This window comes from Primulina eburnea, chromosome 6, assembly GCF_022965805.1.
Source record: "Primulina eburnea isolate SZY01 chromosome 6, ASM2296580v1, whole genome shotgun sequence".
NCBI classification, from domain to species: domain Eukaryota; kingdom Viridiplantae; phylum Streptophyta; class Magnoliopsida; order Lamiales; family Gesneriaceae; genus Primulina; species Primulina eburnea.
The window spans coordinates 29,879,907-29,900,027 of NC_133106.1; the positions used below are offsets into that span (position 1 = coordinate 29,879,907).

Sequence of the window (20,121 nt, forward strand, 5' to 3'; positions counted from 1 at the left end):
TTTGGATATATCTCCTTAGATATACCCCACCAACGATACATCACCCTCAATTTGCCACGTGGCCCTATAAAATGCAACATTTATCCCTATACACAATAATTTAAGAGATTCTAATATTTTCATCTGATAAACTTTTTATTTTTTAATTTACAAATACCAATAATCACTTATATATACTAGATTTTTTTGGAGCAGGCGTTATCACGTGTATTTACAATATGTTCTTTTATTTATATAATATATATATATATATAATATATGTTTTTAAATATTATTTGAATATTTTTATGGTTTTAATTTGTTTTAAAGAAACTTTGTTTTTTTCTTTTTAATGGATCGTGTATTTTGTAATTTAATAAGGGTAAAACCACCAATAGTAGAGACCCCTTACTAAAATTCCTAATTATATATATGGGCACAAAATCTTTTTATGCATTATATTGAATTGCCCAAATAATCCAAACTCTAAAAACATTCAATATATATATATATATATATATTGAATGTGTATAATCTCGAATATTCAAGAAGCTGTTAATTTTTTTTATGGGTTCACTCCTATATTAATTTTGACCCTACTCTTATCCCCAAGTGGCAAACTTATACTTTATATAGGATTACCCAAGGGATCCCACGACCTTAAAGACTAAAATTCTTGAAACAGAAATGGCTGATCACTTCTTACCAGGATTACAAAACCTTAATCAATCTTTCACATTGTCCGACACAGAATCAAACATAGACCTGCTCAACCAATTCACGGGCCTGAATCCGACCAAGATTCCGGATTCTCTATCGGGATTGATCAACTTCAACAGCAGTTTGATTAGCCATCCTCATGCCAATCCTAATTTCCTTGATTCTGCTGCAGACCCTGCTGGATTGTTTATCCAGGATGGAAGCAATATGGTGTTGCCGTCTTTTAATGATCATATGGTTGAGAAGAAGAGGAAATCAATGGATATTATAAACAACCCAGAAAGCAGCACAGCTAATTCATTTCAGGATTCTGGAAATGGGATTACATGGAAAAATGTAAACTCTTCTCTTATTATTTTTTCAAGTTCGATTTTCAGTCAAGAATGGTGTTTGATCTATATTTATTTTATTTTATACTGTTAACACCAATTATGTTTTCCAGTAAAGCTACAAAAGGTCTCTGATATCAGAGCTCAGGAGTTATCATATAATTATTGACAGATGGATTGTTATATATTATTTAAAATATTTAAGTTAAATCGTCTCATAACGCAGTTTTTCAGTAAAAAGTCATGCGATCGGCTTTATAAAATTTCGCAAATGTTCTCAAATGAAAATAACTGTTAACATCTTAGTTTTCTTACAGACCGGAGGAAGAAGGAAGAGAGTAAAAGACAGTGAAAAGGAAAAGGAAAATCCAAGAGAAGTTGTGCACGTCAGAGCCAAAAGAGGCCAGGCCACAGATAGTCACAGTTTAGCAGAAAGAGTAAAATTTAAAATCCAAATCAATTATATATATATATATATATATATATATATATATATATATATATATATATATATATAAATTAATTAATTAATTGAATCAAATTTTTTTTAAAAAAAACAATACTAATATAAGATATATAATTTTTAATATATTTATATCTATATGTAGGTCAGAAGAGAAAAAATCAACGAACGACTTAGGTGTTTACAAGACATTGTTCCGGGATGCTACAAGGTAATAATTATTTTATTAACTCGGGGGATTATTTTCCCGGGTAAAAGAGGGAGAGATCAGAAAATTTGTTAAAGGGTCTCGATGAAAATTCAAAGATTGAATTTTGTGTTAAGAAATTTGTTTATTTGATCCAATTTGCAGACAATGGGGATGGCAGTGATGTTGGATGAGATTATAAATTACGTGCAGTCTTTGCAAAATCAAGTTGAGGTAAGCAAATGGAATTAGAACAAAATTAAATATGGTATTTATTTCTTATTTATAAAAATTATCAGAATTAAATGTTTTCCTTTTTGTGTGTTTTTTTTTTTTTTTGTATTAAGTTTCTGTCTATGAAGCTTAATGCAGCTAGCACAGTTTATGACTTCAATTCAGACACAGATGTCATGGAGGCCCTGCAGGTAATTAATTTCCCTTCTCATATATATATATATATATATATATATATATATATATATATATATATATATAATGGCAACAAATACTTTTTTATCAAATTTTTTTTAAAAAAAAATTTAGGGTGATATGTCTTTTGTATAATTAATTTTGCAGAGAGCAAAGGCATCTGGAGGCTCAAATCTTCACAAAATTGCAAGCCAGGACCTCACATCTGCGCAGATTTCTCAGTTCGACCCGAATTTTGGCTGTTATTTTCAATTACCACTCAACAAATGAAAATCTTTTCACCGAGTCTCTCCGAGACAGTGCCTAGATCGTTACGCTTTTCGTGTGGGTCAGAACTTATTCAACAAGGAATTTCTCTACCTTAGGAACGTTATAGTTACGACATCCGTTCACAGGAGCTTCAGTCGCAAAATTCTCCCCTATTTATATAGTCATATTATTTATATTTTATTTTTTTAGATTGTCCACATTAAAAATAATATGTATGAGATATTTTAAATCTCATTATTATCTAATTAATGATTAAACGTGTAATGAGGGGCTTATTGGGACATGAAATGATGTTTTATCATATTACAGGGAAGAGACAGCTATTTTTTGACTTAATATTTCATAATGTTGTTAACAAATTCATACATTATGTGACTGCTGTCTTTTATGGTCTCATATATTTTTGTTTTTTGTTTTTTTTGATAAATTTTAGTTGAGAAATCTATATTTTAAACTAGTTGTTTTTATGTTATGGAAAATTTCAAAAATTATTCCACAGCTTGGTCTGTTTTGGTTTCGGTCCTGCGATTGGTTAAGCTTGGTTTTAGTTAAGTTCATTTTTTAAATTATTTTATTATTTTTTAGTGGAGTAATAATGTGGTAGTTAAATAATGCATTAAAAAATTAAAAATTTGAAGATTTTGGGTAACAATATGTAATTGTAACACTTCAAAAATTTTGAGATGGTTAGATAGTTTTACAGATCTTTATCCGCAAGACGAGTCAACTATGCTCATATTTACAATAAAAAATAATTTTTTTGACATAAAAACCAATAATTTTTCATAGACGACCCAAATAGAATATTCATATTACAAAATTGACTTATGAGACCGTCTCACAGTAGTTTTTTGTACGAATGAAAATATAATTATGTAAATTTTATTATCCTACAAGTATAATTTAATAAATATATATTGTAAACTACAATCTAAATATATACTTTTAAAATAATATGAACAAGTGTCAAAACTTAACAAAATAAGTTGAGACAAGTGTCCAAACATGATGACTCCTTTCCTACTATAAATACATTCATTTTGAGGCTTTTCCATCAAAAAATTTCCTTGAAATTTGTGGGTTTTAGAGAAAAAAAATTGAGGAAGAAATTAAGCAAAGAAAAATATAGGAACACATCCAAAAATCCCCAAATTTTTACACAACGATAATTTCTTAACTAGAAACCATTATATGATGGAGGTGTAATAGGGTCACGACCCAAATCGTCCCAGAAAATCTGAATTCGTGAAGAACAGTTTTTGAAAATTTTCTAGAAAATTGTTTCTTAGGTAAATAATTTCAGCCTATTTTATCCTTCTTCATGAACAAATTTCTTTTCGATTTTAAAATAAAAAGTGTTTGAAATTTTTATATTTTAAGTATGGGTCAGCCGATCATCCTAACTGTCACTGGAAGTACCGGTTTTGGTCATCCAAAACAAGCTTGACAGCCATTCTTGTTTTTTCAAATCTTTTATTGATATGTTCTATATTTTGAAAAGTGATCAATATTAAAGTTGTAGGAAATTACAAGATACATCACCTGTAAAAATTCCGACCATGCATGGCAACCAGAGCTCAGCCAGGTGGTGGCAATGCGGAGTGTGTGGTACACTGGCCTACGTTTTTCATTAATTTTCCGACTTCCTAATGATTATGCACTATTTTTAGGCATTTCTAGAAAGTTTTATGATTCTTAGACATGTATTTTAATTGTTATAAATTTTTAAAGTGTTAACCAAAACTACACTGTACAAATTTTGTGCAAAAATTTTTTCAAAGATTCCAACACCTGCTACATGTTCTAACCAGTGTCAAATCACTCAATTATATTTATAAGAAATATCTTGGCTTAGGATTGAAATTGAGAAGAAAAAGTAAGCTATCGAGGTGAGGTCACATATTGTATTGTATTGTGCATTTCTTAATTGATTGGTCATATCATACTTCACATTGGATTTCTTGATTTGTTGATTCTTGACTGGTTACTGATAGAATATTAATGACTGAATGAATTGAGCCTGGACAATGATCTATGTACCAAACTGCTATTCCACTGGACAACGCGGCTTCATCCCGAAAATGTGAGTCCAATGAACAACGAGTTTAAAGCTTGTTATATAGTTCATCTGAACAACGTGATTTTGATCCGAAATTGAGTTCATCTTGACTCGTAAATGATCGATTGTACGGATGGATTTTACTTGAGTGCGCGGGGAAAATTTATACGCCGATGTTGGTGGGAGCCACCTCTTTAGCCCACAATATTCACTTCAGAGTCCTGAAAAGTCATTGCATTTCACTTGATAAGATATTTTCATAATGATATATTACTACTGATACATATCATACCATAGTGAATTATTGTACTATTAAATGTTTGGTTGACTTAGTTTATTCCCTCACTAAGTCACTAAATACTTAACCTCTATTTTGATTCTATTTATTGTACAACGGTCTCACGAGTTGTATTTGTGAGACGAATCTTTTATTTGGGTCATCCATGAAAAAATATTATTTTTTATGCTAAAAGTATTACTTTTTATTCTGAATATGAGTAGGTTTGACCCGTCTCACATATTAGGATCCGTGAGACGGTCTCACATGAGACCCATTCTATTAATAATAATACGAGAGAGAAATAGATCGAAAAGTTTTGGAATTCTCCTATGACAAAAGATGAATATGGGGACTAGATTTTTTTAAGGGGGAAATTGTAACACCCCAAAGATTTTGAGGTATTTAATCAAAATTTATTGATTAATATAATAATAATAATAATAATACTAATAATAATAATAATAATAATAATAAATAAATAAATTTAATTAGTCTAGCCAAAATATTTGACACATATAAATAATTTTCCCTATCCATTGATCTACTAAATTTAAAAAATGTTTGTAATCAAATAAATAAAAAATACTTGGAAATAATAATAATTTAAATAAATGAATTCTATCTTCTAAAAATAAATGTTTAAAAATTGAACACTATAAAATATAAAAAACGTTGCTGAATAATAAAAATATTTAAATTATGTAAATTTGATTATTCTACAAATATAATTCAATAAATTCATGCTGAAAACTACAATATAAATATATATGATGTCAGCTAGGTAAATCGAGTGATCCATGTGAGCGATTTACCGAGCAATATATGTTCCTCACGAGAATTCTAAAGACCGGGCAGATCGTCTCGGGCTGAATGATTTACATACTTTTAAGAGCAAAGAACGATAATGGGGGTGTCATCAGGATTTCTGGCGTGACCACTCCGACAATTAAGTCTGTCAAGTGTTTACGCAAAGGAAAGCGCAATATAAAGAGTATATATTGAGTTTTTGTGAATTTTTTTTAGAATATAATATTTTATGATGAAGTAAACCTGAGTATTTATAGGGGAGAAGCCAATGATCACCTTATTTTCAGTGTCTGACCATGACTGCCCATGCCCTACCCCTTGATACTGTCACAACCGACAACCCATATTGCTTTTGGTCTTCTCACATAACCCTTACGTTCACTGAATGACAGGATAATGATTTCAATGCATGGCTTCCCACACATGTGGACCCTGATCTCCGGTTGTCCCGAAGTGCTCGTGTAGTGATAGAGATATGAGAACTTAAAACCCCTGATCCATTAAGTATGCTTACATTTCTCGGGATAAGCTGAGAGTCCAGGCTCACTTCATCTTCCCTGGTTGTTTCAAACCCAAAAATGGTTTACAAAAGAGCACTCTTTTTCCTCGAGCTAGTTCTTGTACTGGCTTCCCATCTTTCCTATCTATCTCATGCCCGAGTCCCAAGATGATCGGGACTCTTCCCAAGGCATCCCCACTCCCTCTTTTTATATTGGGTTATAGTATTACTCGTTTTCACAAGTGGTTCAATGGACTCGGGTAGGAGACTAATTTATATTTTGAATTTTAAGCGGACTATTCATAAGTTCTATTTTTCTCCTGCAAACTCACACCCTTTACTCCGACGAGTTTATTCTTCACTCTATTCATAAGTTCTATTTTTATTCTATATTTGTCCAACTCTACCTCATCCACCTTGAGTGCCAATGCTTGTGGCTCATCCGGTCTAGAGTCTTCCACGTTGAAATTCGATTCTACCTCTTCTATGTCTTCCACCATCTTCCCCATATTTCATATTAAAAACCAGTCCTTGCCCTCCCTTCCAAAAAGTCCCAAAATTCCAACCAAAAATGTCCCCCAGTCTTTCGAGCATCCTCGTAAGGGAAAAATCTGTACTACCATGGTCAGTACTCTTCATCCAGGACCGATGAGGACCTCTGAGTCCTCGGGTCCATTCATTATTCTTACAATATTCATATTATTGTTCTCTTGGACCAGGCCAATCAGCCCCCTTAGGGGTTTTATAATTTATTCAGGAATCAGGTCCGTAGTGACCTTCAATTTTACATTCCCTCCTTTTCTATTGAGGTGACCCATTTTCTCGGGGTCCCTTTAAACCAACTTTATTCCAACTCATTTTATATAATGACCTCGGCCTACATCCTTTTCAAGATGCACAATGTTATAATCAACCCCCTCATTCTCCACAACTTCTTCGTCTGTCGGTTTGGTGACAACGAATTTTCTCGGACAGCCCGGATAAACAGCCTATTTCTTGATGAAATGCCTTCATCTTTGAAGGGGTGGAAATGTCGGTATTTTTTTCATCAATCTTCCCTCTTCCCCCAAATGCATGATTGGCTTCCAACCCAAAATCTCCCAGCCCAGCCTGAGCTCCTTATTAACTATAAGACTCTAGAGCCCTATATTCAAATCCAGGAACAAGTGGAACGGCATAAATTTTCTTTTTCTGACCTAATCTCAGAGGAAAACTTAGTGGCATTTGGGTTGAGCTCATTGGCTGAGGATCCTATCGAGAAGGCAATAGACAAGTTTGAGGACCCGGGTGCTCAACCTAGTATTTATTCATTTCCCTTTTTTACTTCCTTTTGGATTTTTATAATGTTTTGCTCGAAAATTTTCTTGTTTTTTGAAGATAACCCCGAGATGCAAGAAGCCTTCGTCAAGAGACAGGCCACTGAGAAGGTAACGGAAGAGAAGAGACAAGCAGCCCAAAAGTCATAACTGAAAAGAAAACACTGGTAAAGTGGGCCGTCAAGGAAGCCCAGGCAGCTGGTGAGGCCAAGGAAACTGAGGAGAGGTTAGCTGCCGAGGCTCGATCAAAGACTGAGTCTAGGAAAGGGGTTGAAACTAGGGCCACCATGACCCATGCCGAGGAGAGAGAACCCGATAGATCACTCTCCACTAGGAACTCACAAAACCACACCCCCTCGTTCACCGAAAGCGAAAGGCCGTATTCCGAGACGGTCCTTCTAAGGCGACACTGAAGAGGGGGACCCTAAGTTTTACTTGGGCAATCGACCTACCCCCTTTTCCTCTACTCAAGTCCCCACGGAGCAACATCAACCCAGCCCGCTAGGAGCCCGAGGTAACCTTTTTCTGGATGATATCTCTCAGGCAGGGTTAAACTTGATAAGATTATGACTTCTCTAGCTTAAGACGATCATCTCTAGGTCATGGGCCTCAATCAAAAACGGTTTGAGAGCACTTCTCAAACTTTCTCGGTAATTACTCTTGCCCTGTGTCTTTCCTCAGCTTGTCAATCATAATTTATCTTATCTCATCTTATTTGTTTACACAGGTCTCTGAATGCTTGTAGCTGCCTATGAAGAGTTCGCTCCAATGGCCAAATGAGAAGCAAGTCGGGCCTAGGCTTTCAGTGAACTTCATGCCCAGGTTAGATACAAACTGGATCGAGCCCAGGGGATACACAATGAAACTGTAATCGGTCTTAGGACAATTTCTAATGTGGCCTACTGGCAATCAGAAGAGTCCGAGTTGAACCTGAAAAAAGCCCAAATAAAGACGGAGGATGCTATTGACAAGGCAGACATATTGAGAGCTGAGCTCTCAACTTTAGAGACGCGAGTCCAGTTCTTGGTTGAAGAGCTTGATAATCACAAGGACTAGGTAGATGCAACAATGTCTGCCTTGGCTGCCCAGTGGCGATCCGAGGAGGAATGACGAACCTCCTTCCTTCAGTCCTAAGAGTTTAAGGTGATGGTTGAGGACAAGGCATACTCCTTCTTCTAAACCAACTTCGATAAGTGCCAATAGATGTCAAAGAGGCTGACCTTATCTCCACGTATAAGTAAGGCTTCCTAGAATTTGACCTTGCTATCGACTCGCTTTTGAAGAATGAGGAAGGGGCATGAGGGAAGGATGCAGATTATTCAGGGTCCGAGTCCCTGAGTAATTTAGAATAGGCTTGAAAAATTTTCATTTCTTTTTTGCATTTCTGACTTCTAGGTCTTGCTTTGTACTTTCTTGATGTGTAAAAACAATTTCTCTCCCTACTTTGCCCAAATTTCCTCTACTCTTAATAATTTTCAAGTAGGCTGAACTAAGATAAGCATCAAAAAATATTCTAAATATTATGAAGTAACCGGACCTTCAGGATTGGGCTAATATAATTCGGATACCTTGAGGAATAAATATAACCTTGTAAAAATTATTCAAGTGTTAGAAGATAATCGGGCGTGGTTGGATCATTCTAAACACTTTATGAGTATTAATCATAAATTTTTATTAAGCTCGGTGCCCCGTGAAATTAGATGAGAAAGTCCGGAGGTTTTGGTAAATCCCGGGCTTAGATAAGAATAAAGGGTCGGGACCTCACCTCTCTCGGGCCTATGAAAGATAAAGTATTGGGGCCTCATATCTCTCAGGATTAGGTAGAAATCTGAGGCCTGTGAAAGATAAGGAAGTTGAGACCTCATATCTCCTAGGCTTTGATATGAAGCCAAGGCCTCAAGCCTCGCAGGCCTGTGAAAGATAAAGTGTCAGAACCTCATATCTCCCGGGCTTATGATAAGATTTCACATATATTGAGATGGAAAGATAACTTCGTTAATAATCAAACGATCAATACAACTCATGAATAATAATTTTTAAAATGAAAGGTGTTCTAGGGCCTTTTGAGAGATTGGCCCTGGCCGTCTTCTAAATACAACGATCTTGAATTAAATTTCCGAATGACTTTGTAAGTTCATTCCTACCGAGCTTCCAATTTGCCAACATCCCCAACTGGATTGGCTTCTTTCATAACAATATCACCAACTTGAAAATCTCGGGGTCGGATTCAATTCAGATGGCAGCCCTATCTCTTCTTTCTTCCCCGAGTTCTAATTCTTGATTCGGGATGCATCATTCCCTTCCGAGTAGGCTTCGACCTGTGCTGAAGTTTGGCCTATCTTAGTAGGTATCACAGCCTTAGTACCATACACTAAACTGAAGGCCAAGGAGTCGTTCGATAGGCCCATAAAATACTTTGCACTTCTTCCACTCTCTCTTCCAATTCTTTGCAGCCTAGTTATCAAGGCTTGAAATATTGTGCGATCGGAGACCTCGGTTTGCCCATTAGTTTGTGGGTAGGCAAGCGCAGTAAAAGACTGAACAATCTTCATTTCTTCACACCAGGCCATCACTTTCGTTCTTAAAACTGTTGGCCATTGTGAGATATCAACTTCTTTGGTAGTCCAAACCGGCATATTATGTTCTGCCACAAAAATCTCAACACTTCTTCCTCTGTTATTCTGGCCAGGGGCTCCGCCTCAACCCTCTTGGATAAATAATCTACTGTGACCAATAGGAATTTCTTTTGTGCTCGGGCTATCAGAAAAAAAAGGTTCTACAATATTCAGGCCTCAATAATGAAAAGGGAAGGACGTTCGGACATGTTTCATGACTGAGACCAGGCTACGATGAAAATTGTCATGCCGTTGACATCCTTCACAATATCGAACTATTTGGATAGTATTCGAGTTCATAGTAGGCTACCAGAATCTGGATAGCAATGTTTTTTGAGTTAGTGTTACAGCTCTGATATAATCCCCACAACACCTTTCATGAATTTCTTTAAGTACATACTTGGCTTCATCCTCTGTTAAGAACTTGAGAAGTGGGCCCTGATAGGATCATCAATACAATACCCCACTCAACACTACAAAACGAGCAGCCTGTATGTTGATTTTTTAGCTTCACCTGGATCTTTGGGAAATTTAGTGGTTAGTATATACTCGAGCAGGGCGTTAGTCGTGTTTCATATCAGGGGACCACCAAACCAATATCTATCACAAATACAAGTTTGGTGTGATGAATAATACTCCTCTTTCTTACCCCAGTTAGAGAGAATGTCATTTTGGCCAGTGTATCAAACACTGTATTTTCTTCACTTGGAATCTTATTCACACTCCAGTCAGTAAAGTTTTCCGATAACACCTGGACAGCTCTCAAATACTTCATCACTCTTTCTTCTCTGACTTCATAAGAACCCTTTGTCTGTTGAGTAATCAATTGGAAATCTGAATAAATAATGAACATGTGGCTTAGGCTTCTCGAGCTAGTCTCATTCCAGTTAAAATATCAAAGATCTGAAGATTTTACTGCAACCTTAACCTTCTACCCACTCAGAGAGACTGGAACAACTCCCGCCCTGCTTCCCTCCTTACTAGCAGCTTCATCCACAAATATCTTTCATACCCCTTCTTACCCGAGCTGAGTCATCTCGGCCAGGAAGTCTGACAGGGCTTGGAATTTAATGGCAGTCCATGGTCAGTAGTCGATATCATGTTCCTAGAACTCTACTTTCCACTTTACCAACCTCCCCAAGATATCCGGGTTGGTCATGATTCTTCCGATTGGGTTGTTGGCGAGGAAAATATTGTTAATCAATTCCATTACCGTTTTACCAACCCCAGATTATTGTTCTTATATTGTTCGGACTATAGGATGAGACAAAAAGTAAGGTATCAATTTTCTTGTTGTGATAATCAGGGCCAAGGCCATCTTCTCGAGCTCAGTATACCTCAACTCGGGTCCTTTGAGGTCGTTGATGACATAATAAACAGGCTTATGATCAATTCCTTCCTCTTGGATAAGGACTGATATGATGTCATGCTCCGTGGTAGATAGGTAAACCCACAACTTATCTCATGGTTCAGGTCTCACCAGGATGGGTAACCCAGCTAGGTGACTTTTTATGTCCTGGATATATTGTTCAGACTTGTCATCCCACACAAATTTATGGGCCTTTATCAGCACTGTAAGAATGGATAACTGCGATGTGCCCATCAAGAGATGAACCAAGACAAAGCAACAATCATTCCTATGAGATTCTGCATTTCTTTAATAGATTTAGGGGAAGTCATTTCCATGATATCTTTTACTTTTTCGGATTGACCTGAATCCCCCCTTTCAGTGACCATGAACCCGGGAAATTTTCCACTCTTGACTCCAAAAGTAAATATGATTGGATTTAATTTCAACCCATATTCTCTAAGAGTTGAGAAAGTCTCCTCAAAATCTGGGATGAAACAAGATTTCTCCTTGGACTTAACAAGAATATTATTCACATATACCTCAAAATTCCTCCCGACCTGCTTCTCAAATATCTTGTCCATCAAATATAGATAAATTGCTCCTGAATTTTTCAAACCATGAAAATGAGATAAAAATGACCTTGTTCCGATCCTCGAAAGTCAAGGGGATTTGGTGGTTACCCTAATATACATCCATGTAACACAATACTCATACCCCAAGGTGGAGTCCACCAGTGATATGGGGCAAAGGATATCAATCTTTAGGGCAATATTTGTTTAAGTACCTCAAGTCCTCACAAAAATCCACTTTCCAGTGCTTTTTGGACCAGGACCACATTTGAAATCCATGTAGGGAATTATACTTCTCGGATATGCTTGGCTTTGAGTAATTCTTGCACCTGCTAAACAATTATCGTGTTCTTCTCGAGCCCAAAGTGTCATCTCTTTTGCATCAAAATTTGAGAACCTTGTGTATTTTTTAATTTGTGCTCAATGATATGGACGGGGATCCCTACCAGCTCTGAGGGAGACCACACAAAGATGCTAGCATTCTTTTAAAAAAAAAGCCAATAACTTGGTCTGGATAATGGGTTCAAGTTCTTGGGCCACTTTGGTAATTTCTCCGAGATGACCGAGAACTAAACCCATTCCTTTGTACCTCCTTGTTCGAGTGCACTTCTCTTTTTGTGATACCCTTGTCCCACATCGAAAAAAATCAAGATTTAAAATGAGTTTATAATGGCTTACAATGGACTTCTATAGCAACTTGGGTTAATCATTTTCGTAAAGCGAAGACGAATACGAAGTAGTTGCTATAGGGGCCCATTGTGCAGTCACGCAGCCGCGGGCCCGGGCTCGGGGCGTGACAGAATGGTATCAGAGCCGGTCACCGGCATGGAACACCGGGAAATAAGTGCTATGCGGGGCAAAGTGCTACATGCATGGGAGCCACCTCTTGAACCTGCGGGGCAAAGTGCTACATGATGGGAGCCACCTCTTGAACCTGTAGGAGCCATCTCTAGATTCTCGGTGCTGGTGGATCGAGAGGTCAGGCCGCGACGAGGACGTCGCGTTCTGAAGGAGGGGTGATTGTGATACCCTTGTCCCACATCGAAAAAAATCAAGATTTAAAATGAGTTTATAATGGCTTACAATGGACTTCTATAGCAACTTGGGTTAATCATTTTCGTAAAGCGAGGACGAATACGAAGTAGTTGCTATAGGGGCCATTGTGCAGTCACGCAGCCGCGGGCCCGGGCTCGGGGCGTGACACTTTTTCTATTCAATCTTCTCTCATCTCTTCATTCCTCGCTCTCTTCTTATCTACGTGGAATTTTCAGCATAACACTTCCAAGAGGATAACTGATATCCCTGTAGTTCTCTCACTCTGTTTCCAACAGGGAACTTGATCTTTTGATGGTATGTTGAGCCAATGGCCATGAAGGCATTCAAGGTTGGCCTCCCCAAGATGATGTTGTAGGAGGAAGGCACACTGAACATCGTAAAGGTTGTCATGATTGACTTCCTAAGATCTTTGTTCCCAACTATCAGGGGAAAAATGATTTCTCCTCTCTCGTACACAGTGTGACAGATGAAACCAAAGATAGATGTCTCCACCGGTTCTAACTTGTAGCCCTTCCATTTGTTCAAGGGCCTCTTGGAATATGATGTTGACTGAACTGTCATAATTTATAAACACTCGCCTTACGTCATAATTGTAAATTTTAGCTTGAATGACCAGCGCATCATTGTGGAGGTAAGCTGATGCTTTGCAAATCTTGGGGACCAAAATAATTATTGACCCACCTCCTTAGATCGTGCTATCACTCCCAAACTTTATCGCCATTCTCATGCCTTCTGAGCGTGGTTGGAATCACCATAAGTGGACCCTCTGAAAATCATTTTTATTATACCCAAAGTAGGGAATTTTCCCCGACCTTTCTCCCCTTGGGACCTGTCTGATGGGGAGGTCTTGTCATGGCCTCCCTATCTGGGCTTGAAACCTTGGGCGTTGAAAGAAGGTAGGGATCCCAAGTTCCTATGCACCCATGGAGGTCCTTGAGCTTTCTTTTCTGGCGGACCGTCTTCAATAGGATCTGATTGAGAATGGTCCCTCTTCAACCGCTTACATTCGCTAGTATCATGATATCCTTCCTGGTGATATGTACAAAATTTCATTGCTGCCATGGGGTCGTGAGAGGACCGCGATGGCTGGGAAACAACCTTATCCTCATCAAAAGGGGTACCGCCCGTTCTTTCAGAACTTTCAGGGGTGTGTATTAAGAAAATCACCCTAAGTGCTTTTTATTTTGTGCTCGATCTTATACCCTCCCTGATCAATAATACCTTTCTTTCTTTAAGGCCTTTCTCTTCTGATTTTGGACCTTTTCATGTTAATGTACTTCTACTCTCGAGACATTATATCTACAAAATCCCGTAGTAGCTTTTTTACTAGGGACCAGAAGAAATCTTCTTCAGGGATTTCTTGCGTAAAGGTTGTAATTTTGGTCTAGAGGGCACAAGAAGGCACTTCCAGGGCTGCTTTGTGGAACTTGCAGGTGATCGTCCCCATTCTGTTTCACCTTGAATAGGCTGAAAGAAGTTTTTTTGTACCTCTTGCTGCTACTAAATTAGTGCACGAAATTGCACTTGAATTCATCAAAATAATGTATGCTTTGTGGGTCTTGCTTGTCAAACCATCGTTGGGCTAAGTTCACCAACATGGTCAAGAAAGCTCTGCAGTTGATCTTATCTTCATAGCAATGCAACATGGTCATGTTCTCAAACTGGGCCAAATTTTCTTCAGGATCGGTGTTCGTTTCATATGCTCTAACTTTATTTGACTTGTAGTGGATAGGCATGGGCTCATTCACCATTTGGTTAGAGAAAATACAGCTTCTTGGCTGGACTCGAAGGGCTCGAGAGGACCCTGTTTTTCCTTCCAACTTCTTTACCTTCTTCCTTAAATCTTCCAGTTCCTTGGCCATGGTAAGGTTCTTGGAACGTTCCTGGGAGCTTTCCTTTGTTTTTGTCTTGTCTCAAGGATGAGATTCATCCTCGGATCCATCTTCTCGATGCATATGGTTGCTTCTGGGAGGTAATTTTTCTGCAATGGATTTTTGGACAGCCACTGCTATCCACTTGGTTAGCAGTTCTTGATCGATTGTGAAGGTTTGTTGAGGGGGTGGATTCCCTTGAGAGACCTATAATTATGTGGTCTCCTCCTAGAATCATCCTTCTGCAATGATTTTCGGGTGGAACCATATCTACGTCTTAGATCTGTTTCCTATAAACGACGTTGATGATGTTAGCCGGGTAAATCAGGTGAGCGGGTGGGCGATTTATCGGGCCAGATATGTGATTCATGGGAATACTAGAGACCGTGTAGATAACCCCCAAGCTGAATGATCTACACACTTTTAAAAGCAAAGAATATTATTTGGGCGCCAAAATATTTTCTGGCATTGCCACTCTGACGCTTAAGCAGTCAAGTGTTTATGCAAAGGAAAGTGCCATATAAAGAATATATATTGAGTGCTTGTGAAAAATGTTCAGTGAATAGAATATTTTATGAAGTAAACCTGAGTATTTATAGGAGAGAATTCAATTATGACCTTGTTTTCCGTTCCCAACCATCTCTCATGGTATGATGGTTGCCCATGCCTTGCCCTTGACACTGTCACAACTGACAACCAATATTGCTGGTCTTCTCACATCACCCCTTCGTGCACTGTATGAAATGCTAATTATTTCAATGCACGGCTTTTCACACATGTGGACCCATGATCTTCGGCTATCTCGAAGTGCTTGTGTAGTGATCGTGATGTGATAACTTAAACACGACCTCTGATCCGTTAAGTTTCCTTACATTTCTCGGGCTAAGCTGAGGGTCTGGGCTCACGTGAGCATGCATTGGTCTGATCAACTTCCCTGGTTGTTTCAAACCCAGAGATGATTTACAAAAGAGCACTCTCTTTACTCGGGCTGGTTCTTACTCCGGCTTCCCCTATCTTTCTGATCTATCCCCTGCTTCCCCTATCTTTAAGACACATTTATATAGATTAAAAACAGTTCAATCAATAAATTTGATAGGTGTCATGTTTGGGCAAACATGTGCCAAAACTTAACAAAATAAGTCAAAGACAAGTTTCCAAGTTTGATGGCTCCTTTCCTATTATAAATACATCTATTTTGAGGCTTTTCTATCAGAATTTTTCCTTGAAATTCGTGGGTTTTAGAGAAGAAAAATTGGGGAAGAAATTAAGTAGAGAAAATGAGCAAAATTAGAAAAAAATATAAAAATTATCCAAAATTCCTAAATGTTTACTACACAACAATCCTTTCTTCCCCAAAAACCATCATGTGATGAAGGTCAACATGATCGCTACCCAAATCATCTCAGAAAATCCGAATTCGTGAAGAACAATTTCTGGAATTTTCCAGAAATTGTTTATGAGGCAACTACTTTCAACCTCTTGTATCCTTCTTCTTGAACGACTTTCGTTTCGATTTTAAAATAAAAAAAATTCAAAATGTTTTATAGTTTAAATATATGTCGACTGATCATCCTAACCATTGTCGGAAGTACTACTTTTGATCGTCCAAAACAAGCTTGACATTCATTATTGTTTTTCCAAATTTGCTTCTGAAACGTTAGGATGTTCAACATAAAAGGTGTAGAAAATTACAAGATATATCTCCAGCAAAATTCCGGCCACGCGTGGCTGCTAAAACTCGACAATGCGCCGGCAAGGTGGCGAGTGTGGTATACACGCCGATGTTTTTCATGAATTTTCCGACTTCCGAACGATTCTGCACTATTTTTAGGCATTTTGAAAGGTTTGATGATTTTTGGACATGTATTTTAATTGTTATGAATTTTTAAAGTGTTAATCGAAACTACATGGTATAATTGTTGAACAGAAATGATTTTAAAGATTCCAACAACTATTATCTATTCTAACTAGTGTAAAATCACTCAAATTATATTTATAAGAAATTATCTTGGCTCGAGATTTAAACCGAGACGAAAAATTAAGCTACCAATGTGAGGTTTCTTATTAGTTTTTTTCATTAAAATAATTTGACATTGCACCAGGAATTTATAGTAAAGTTTCATGATTTATTCATATGTTGCATCATATTGTCCATTTCTTAATTGATTGATCAAATCGTACTTCATATTGGATTTCTGGATTTGTTAATTCTTGACTGGTTACCGATCGACTATTACTGACTAAATGAGTGACTGGATGAATGAATGACTGAATGAATTGAGCTTGGACAACAACCTATGTACCGCACTGCTAATCCACTGGAAAATGCAGCTTCGGCCTGAAATGTAAGTTCACATTGGCTCATAAATGATCGATTGTATGGATCTTACTTCAATATGTGAGAAAAAGTGTTATACCAAATGTTGGTAAAACCACTTCTTTAACCCTAGATATTCACTTCAGAGTTTTGAACAATTATTGCATTTCATTTGAAAGGATATTTTCATAACAGCACGTTACTACTGACACATATCATCTCATATTGAATTACTTCACTATTAAATGTTCGTTTGACTTGTTATAAATATATAACTAATACTAAGTCCCCAAAAACTTAACTTCTATTTTCTTTCTATTTATTCATAAATTCCAGATATAGGATTATGAGACTTCGAATAGGACAAAATTGAGAATGAAAATGTTGATTTAGCAAAGACAATGACTTTTTTGTTGAAATCTAATTATTCTTGTTAACTTTTGTAAAGTCAAGAATTGTACACGCTTCCACTCTATCATAAGTATAAATTAATGATAATATTATAATTCGAGAGCCCACAATAAAATATGAATTATATTTAGGGATCGGTGATAAATTTAGTTGTAAGTGACGAATATGTTGGGAGATGTGAAATATGAGAACAAATGATAATCACTTGTTTTATTTCAAAGGATAATAAGTCATTCAAATTTTTTTAAAAAAACGAGTTAAATTTTTCGTGCTGGCAGATGTGAAATTTTTTTCCCCAAGATAATAGATGTGTCTGGATTGTCTTTGAAGTGAAAGGATGCCTCAACTTACTTGTCAATGGGGACGTTTTATCAACTAACCAATAATGAATATCGATCGACTGATTGATATTGCTAGCGGACAAATACTTTGTACAACGAATTCGGTGCAATAGGAACATTAAAAAAAGTGTAATAAAATTATATAAAGGTTAATTTTTTTGTAAAATCCTTCTATCCGTGTGTCAATATTAAGTGGCTATGAAATATTTATTTTGAATTGATGATTGCAAACTACTATAGTTTTGTTTAAACTCCCTCAATAGTCCAAATTTACTTTGTTTCCCTATAATAATTAGGGGTGGACAACGGTCGGTTCGGTTCGGTTTTACTCTACAATGATTCGGTTTTTCGGTTTTCGGTTTTGAATATCTCTAGTCCAAAATCGAACCATTTTATTACGGTTCGGTTCGGTTTTTTTATAGTACGGTTCGGTTTATACGGCCGGTTATATACGGTTAGCTAAAATTTGTTACGAAATAAAATTATACGTCACTTTATGCCTTTAAAATCTAAATCATAGTATTTTTCAAACATTTAATTTGTGAGACTTAATTTTTTATATAAAAAATAAAGAAATATATACAGAAAAGAAAAGAAAACATCGACTGGTGAATGGTGAGAAAGAAAAAAAAACGATTGGATTGAAAATTGAGAGTTAATGATACTAAGTTCTTAAATCTTAATAAGCTCATTATACATAAAAATTCTTATACTAAACAATAATATGACCCATTAATCATTATACATAAAAACCTTATACTTAACAATAATATGGTCGGTTCGGTTTTTGTGAGAACTCAAAATTTTGGGCATGTAATTAATTAAATATAGACATGTATAAGAATTTATTTTCGAGTTATAATAAATTCGAAAATATTAAATAATACATGGTATTGGAAATTTCAAGCCAATAAATACATGAAATTCAATTTCAGTACAAATCATATATTAATTTCGAAATAAGGCTAGATATCAATCAAATTTGGAAGGAAATATTACAAACAAGGCAAATTTTCTCAACAAGGAAGCATATCAATATGTATGGAAGGAGCATCTCGATTATTAAGGAATAATTATCTCGCAATTTTGGAAAGAAAATCAATCGGTTTTTGGTAAGATTTGAATACCAAGTTTAGCTCCTTTCTCCTCCCGTATAAATACCACATCAAGCCTAGCATTCCCTACACCCTATATTTCTAAAATTTGCTCTCCGCGTGCTGCTGAAATTTTCGAAATTTTTCTCCCAAAAATTCTGCACGAGTCATCAAAATTCTGTCCAGTTTAGAAATTCGTTTCTCTCGTTCGGTTGCTCAGAATCCGATCTCCACCGTTCAAAATATCCTTCGATATGTTCCGAATAACATATCCAAATTTCAGCAAAATCCAACGGTTCAATAAGGCGCAATGCATTTTCAAGACGGCTGATCTTTCGGCGATGGTGCTGCTGCGTTTTCGAAGTGCCGGTTGCATGATTCTTCTATTATTTTCGAATTCTTCACGTTTTCTTCCGGTATAAGGTAAGTGGGCTTGTTTTAAAGATTAAATTTTGTTATGCATATTATCTTATTCGTTTTTGAAATACGGTCGAGTACACCTTCTTCTTCTACTCCATTCTTGTGTTGGTTGTCATACGGTTTTGGGCACTGTAAAGATTCAACTGGATATGGGTGGGAATCCCAACCATGACGTACCCTTACAAGGTGGGGGAATAACCGCTATACGGCCTCGCCCCCTTAGAGGAGTAAAAATTAGGGACTGATATCAGTAAACCATAGAAAGTAGAGGAATCTCAGTGCTGGTAAATGTTATGCATGTGATATGAATGATGTTATGCAAGTGCAAGTCATGTGATTTTCGAAATTATGCATGTTGTTGTATTGTGCTCGAACGGCCCCCACTTGCTCAGTATTTCCCAAAATACTCACCCCTTACTCTACCCTCCCCAGATAAATCAGAAGAAGAAATAGAGAAAGAAGAATCGGACACCAGTTTTTGGACTGATAGTGGACACATGAAGAATTTTAATTAAGAATAAGTTCTTGTGATTTTTTAATTCAAGTTATAAACGCTTCCGCATATTTTTATCATTTTCAGAGTTAATATTGTAAAAACGATTCCATTTTTATGGTTTTATGATATATAAACTGGTTTTGGTTTATACTGTACTACGAGGCTTGTTGTTTAGCAATTATGTGATTGTTGAATAACGCCGGTTTCGACTAACCCCGGTCTCGGGGCGTGACATTTAAGTG

General features: G+C 36.6%; 1 protein-coding gene across 1 annotated transcript; it reads left to right on the forward strand.

Moving 5' to 3' along the window:
- Positions 1–608: 608 nt before the first annotated feature.
- On the forward strand, positions 609–2,709 carry LOC140833447 (transcription factor BEE 3-like). Its single transcript, XM_073197781.1, has 6 exons — positions 609–1,035; positions 1,346–1,465; positions 1,637–1,702; positions 1,844–1,912; positions 2,026–2,103; positions 2,255–2,709. The coding sequence occupies exons 1-6, from the start codon at positions 667–669 to the stop codon at positions 2,375–2,377; spliced, it is 825 nt and encodes a 274-aa protein (XP_073053882.1). The 5' UTR covers positions 609–666; the 3' UTR covers positions 2,378–2,709.
- The last annotated feature ends 17,412 nt before the right edge of the window (positions 2,710–20,121 follow it).

Coding starts and splice junctions, on each gene's coding strand:
- LOC140833447 (XM_073197781.1), top strand. CDS start 667: ATGGCTGATCACTTCTTACCAGGATTACAAAACCTTAATCAATCTTTC. Junction 1,913..2,025: donor CTTTGCAAAATCAAGTTGAG/GTAAGCAAATGG, acceptor TTTTGTATTAAG/TTTCTGTCTATGAAGCTTAA. Junction 2,104..2,254: donor ATGTCATGGAGGCCCTGCAG/GTAATTAATTTC, acceptor TTAATTTTGCAG/AGAGCAAAGGCATCTGGAGG.